General features: G+C 39.5%; 1 protein-coding gene across 7 annotated transcripts in view; it reads left to right on the top strand.

Annotated features, from left to right (window-relative positions):
- Positions 1-5,213, top strand: part of Slc35d2 (solute carrier family 35 member D2) — a 59,208-nt gene that overhangs the window by 16,418 nt on the left and 37,577 nt on the right. For 6 of the 7 annotated variants that reach the window (XM_023704010.1, XM_023704007.1, XM_023704008.1 and 3 more), the window contains exons 2-3: positions 29-62; positions 2,249-2,335. In XM_023704010.1, the coding sequence (XP_023559778.1) occupies positions 29-62; positions 2,249-2,335 (121 nt within the window). The remainder of the gene's footprint in view (positions 1-28; positions 63-2,248; positions 2,336-5,213) is intronic. The other variant, XM_023704006.1, reaches the window with a different exon arrangement.

The raw sequence follows: 5,213 nt of genomic DNA, 5'->3' as shown, positions 1-5,213 counted from the left end.
CTAAGTTGTTATTCTGTGTTCTTTGTAGCTTCCCTTCACCAGTTTTTCTTGGAATTGGACAGGTAAGTGAAAAAAAAAAAAAAAAAAAGCATCTGTGTGCATAATTACTTAAGTGCTTTTGTTGAACATATTCCTGGTAATACAACATGAGACATTTATGCATTGTATTTTTTTCTACATCATAGGAACAATTATTCCTGTGAATAAAACAAATGCTTAGTTTAAGTTTGTGATGGAATAAAATTCCTTTAACGCAAGGGGCCATAAGACTGTAAGCCTCTAAGGGTGGTGGGTAACAAATGAGTGGTCTGGGACCTGGAGGGACAGGAGAATTCTGGTCCCACTAAGGTTTGGAGGTGATACCTAGGTTCAGCCACTGTGCTAAGAACAGGGTTGGAGTGCTGAGGTACGATCCACTTTTCCCTTAACCCACCCCCTCCAAATTCTTTTAGAGAAGAAATTTGAATTTTTATATCAAATCTCCAAATTCTTAAATGTTAACTTCCAATTCACATTTTTGTAAATCTCTGTATTGGGTGGGTGAACAAAAGCATGCTTGTAATATTTGCTCGTGAGTACAAGAGTGAGTTTGGGTAAACTTTCAAGTTAAGACCATTTGGCTTTTTCTAAACTTTCCCATCAAAGTTAATTTTTGGCTCGTTTATTCTTTTGGTCACATGTTGGTAATTTCCAGGAGGCAAACAATCATTATGGAAGATTTTTTTGATTTTGCTTTGATTATAGAGAGAAAAACTTAAAATTATGAAAATTATAATTGTTTACTAAATTTTAAGGTATAAATGCAGAAAAATCTGTCATAGATGAATAAACATTATTCTACCTTGATGTTTTCCTAATTAATAATTCTTTCAACTTTATTTTAGAAGAAAAATTTTAACAAGAGTATATTATCTTCCAAAAACATATCTGTATGTTTTAATTGGAAAACACTTTAATGTGCCCCCAGGAATCTTCAAATTGAATAAATTTTGTTTTGTAAACTGCATGCTTCTACGTAATTAATTATAAGCCTTTCTGATTTGCAGCTAGGTAAGGAAAGAGACTTATCAGACTCAAATTAAAAGTCTGAATTAGGGCCAGCAAGTGCAGGGACCAGGGTTCTGCCCCCAGTGCATGCTGAGCTGGTGATTGAGTCCGGGAGTGGTGGTGCATGCCTGTCATCCCAACGCAGGGGAGGCTGAAACAGGAGAATCACTGTGAGCCCGAGTTGCTTAGTGAGACCCTGTGCCAAATACATAAATGAAAAAAAAAAGTCTGAATTAAACTTATTTTAATTGTAAGTATATTTCTTCAAGAAATATAAAGCGAGACAAAAATACAAAGTCCAATTGTAAGTCAGAATGGGCCTGAGTAATATAAGCCTATCATAAATATTTGTAAACTCACGAAGATCAAAATTTAGAAATATTCACAATGTGATATTATTGTATCACATTGAAGTAGTTTTTAAAATTTTGTATCCTAATATGAAGAAAATTAAATATGCTGTAGAATTTACACAAGATGATATTAAGTGTATTTCAAAATAGTAATGCAGAATATTTTTAATGTGCTTAGTGTATTATAAGTTTTTTTTTTTTTTTTTTCCTGAGATAAGGTCTTGCTACATTGGCCTTGAACTTACTATGTAGCCGAGGCTGGCCTCGAACTTACTATGTAGCCGAGGCTGGCCTCAGATTTATGGCAGTATTCCTGCTTCAGCCTCCCAAGTGCTGAGATTACAGGTATGTGCTACCATACTCAGTCTTATATTCATATTCCTAGAAGTTAAATGAGACATTTTTGCTGTATTAGATTGAAGAGAAATAGGAATCCCACTAAAATTTTTTCCCTCTTTCTTTACTCTCTTGATTTGTTCTCTGTGTTACGGAAATACTAGATTTTTTGGTTTTTTGGCAGTGCTGGGTCAGTGTGTGGCCTCACAGTGGGATCGCTCTTGGGGACACTGCGCCCTCACTGTGCAGTCCCTGGTCTTAGAGCCCGTGATGACGTGTACATTCATGCTTATTTGATGTTAGATGTTTTGCTTGTATACAGTTCTGATGGAACCCTACATGGCAAGAAGAACAATGTTAGCATGTTGTGCTTATTTATTTCATAGGGCATGAAAAAAAATTGGCTTTTTTTCTTTTTGATGACCCTCGTTTTGTCTGATGATGTCCGTGCACCTCAAGCAATCTTTCTGGATGTTTTGCTGTAGTTTCTTTTTTTTTTTTTTCCCCCTTAGATGGCAACCACCATAATGATACTGTATGTAGCCAAGCTAAATAAAATAATTCACTTTCCTGATTTTGACAAGAGAATTCCTGTAAAGGTAAGTGACAAAAGCTGTGACATAAGATGGGAAATCATGGGCCGATCTCATGCAGCTCCATTTAGCTTTGCACTGGACTTACTGTTTGCACAGGATAGAGGGTTATTACTAGTAAAAATTTTATATCCTTCAGCTGTCCATTTACATAATGCAGTAACAGTAAAAGCATACTCTTAACAATTAACATTAAATACTATATGTGTTGTGAATTGACACAAAAGTTGGCAGCCTCTTTTGGTCAAGGGGCAGGCCAGTGCTGTTGCAGCTGTCCCCCTCTGTCACTGTGTCATGAAGGCACCCCTAGGTGACAGGTACACTAATCAGTGTAGTTGAGCTCCAATTAAACTGTCTCTGCATAGACAGGAGATAGGTTGGACATGGCCTGTTTTGCTCATCTGCCTTTTGTTTTCATTTGGATTGATAGAACCTATCAGTGGAGTGAGGATATAGTTTTATATATGTTTAAGTGCAGTTTCTTTCCATGTGGAGCTAGAACCATAAGCTTTGCCTTTCTTCCTTGGGAATACAGAGTGGAATCAGCTTTTACTGAACAGCTATAGGCTACTTGATGTGAGCCCAGGCATTGAATTCTTCATGCAATTCCAGCTAGCAGGTGACAATAAATGATTACAATGGCCCTTGGATTTAGGGAAGTTTAATTGCCAAAGTGTATGAGAGTGAGGGTGTCACATGAGTTCTGTCCTGTTTGTCTCTCATGTCTGGTGTTTTAGTTACTTTTCTCATTGGTGGGACAAAACACCCAACACCCAAAATCAAAGGAGGAAAGGTTTATTTGTAGAGAAACCTCTCACAGTTTGTAGAGGTTTCAGTTTATAGTTGACTGGCTCCAAGGCAGGGTGACATGGCAGAGGGGAATGGCGGAGGGAAATAGCCCATGGCAGGCAGAAGGCAGCAAAGTAGTGAAGCAACAAGCGGCAAGCAACAAGGGACTCCAACAGCTCTCTTTCTGTTCCTTATTTTCTGTCCAAGGCAGGTAGCACTCACACCCAGTGAGGGCCTTCTCATCACTCATTGCCAGGACTATGCTAAGCCCATCAGCAAATCCCAGTGTCACACAGTCCAGATCCAGCCACATCTGAAAAGCCCCAGCTCTGAAGCTTTGGAGGGACTGCTGTACACAGGGGAAAAGGCTGGTACCACTTGCATTGGCTTCCTGCCCTGTTGGATTATGCACAAGCTTCTAGTGCCAGTGCTGGAGACAACCACAAAAAGAGAAACAAGAGTTTAAGTATATAAAAGTTATATATGTGATCAGTTATGGAAAGATATCACAGTGCTGTTGGTTTGTGACACTTACTGTATATAGTATATTTTTTAAACATTTTAACAATTTAAGAGTGTCAAATGTCAGGTGTGGTGACACATGTCTGTATTTCCTAGCACTGAGGAGGCTGAGGCAGGAGGATCCTTGGAGTTAGTGGCCCCACGAATGCTGGGAGTTAGGCGACATAGTGAGTACAAGGTGTACTGGTTGATACATTGTGTCAGCTTGAAAAGTTTAGGAGTTTAATTCAGTGACTCAGCAGGGAGCTAGGGTTCTTACTTTGTAAACATCCTTATCCTGTAGAAGAGGAGGGCGTGGACCTTGTGTGACTTCTACGCTGCCAGCCCAGGGTAGCCTGCTTATAACATAGGAAAGGAGAGAGGCAGCTGCTGCTGCTGGTCCCTTTGCTCTTTGCTGTTCTCTGCTGCCATGAGCTGCTGCCTTCTGCCGTGTGCCACTCTGCCCTAGAGCCAGCTGAATATGAACAGAAACTTCCACAAACTGTGAGCTAAAATAGACCTTTCCTTCCTTAATTTTGAGCGTTGAGGATTTTGTCCCAGCAACAAGAGAAGGATAACGGAGACACAAGGCCAGCTTGAACTGCATAGTGAGAACTTGCCTTAAATCCCACCCCTTAGAAAAAGCATTTCAAAATTGTTTAATATGTATAGACAAAAAGACATCATGCTACATTCTGTAGTTAATTATTAACCTTGAAATGATGATGTAGGTCATGAATTGGGATCACACAGTCTTCATTACCCACTATTCTAACTTTTACAATAATAAATATTATTATTATTGTAGCCTTTTTTGTTTGTTTTGGTTTCTGTGGCCCTGGGGATTGATCCCATAGCTTTACATATGCTAAGCAAGCACTGTACCACCGGGCCATCTCTCCACAGCCCAATAATAACTTATTTCTTGGTAATTTTTCTGAATTGATATGCATCTTGCACCCTTTTCTAAAGACAGCGCCTTGCTATATAGGTTATTTTATTTTTTGGTACTGGGAATTGAACTCAGGACCTTGTGCTTGCCAAGCAGGCACTGTGCCACTGAGCTATATCCCTGGCCCTTGCTGTATACTTTAGGCTAGCTTCAAACTCACTATATAGTCCAGTTTGGCTTTGAACTATCAACAGTCCTCCTGCCTGAGCCTCCTGAGTCCTGCGATTCCAGGTATGTGCTGCATCCCTTAGTTCTGTAGTCTGCTTTGGCCTGTTTTGAACTTCATATATAAAGGGAAGCCAGCTGTGTGTATTCATTTGTAGCTTACTTTTTCATCTAATATTATGATGCTTCCATGTATTTGTATTGCTGTGTGTAGCTGTATTGTTTTCTTTTTCTTTGTAGGCATATACCACAATTTACTTTTCTATTCTTCAGGGTAATTTGCATTGTTTCTAGTTTAGGTAGAAAAATAAAAATGACTTCTCTGAACACACTTATGGTTACATCTCAATGCCTGTGTCTTAGCCAAGGTTGCTATCAGCAAATACCCCAGATGGAGCGGCAGAAGCCACAGCAGTGTACTTTCTGGGCAGGTGAGGGAGCTGGCAGGGTTGGTTTCTGGTGAGTCTCATTTCCTGG

This window comes from Octodon degus, unplaced genomic scaffold, assembly GCF_000260255.1.
Source record: "Octodon degus isolate 3935 unplaced genomic scaffold, OctDeg1.0 scaffold00184, whole genome shotgun sequence".
Taxonomy (NCBI): Eukaryota; Metazoa; Chordata; class Mammalia; order Rodentia; family Octodontidae; genus Octodon; species Octodon degus.
Note: the sequence above shows the minus strand (reverse complement) of the source record. Positions and strands in the feature narration are given on the sequence as shown.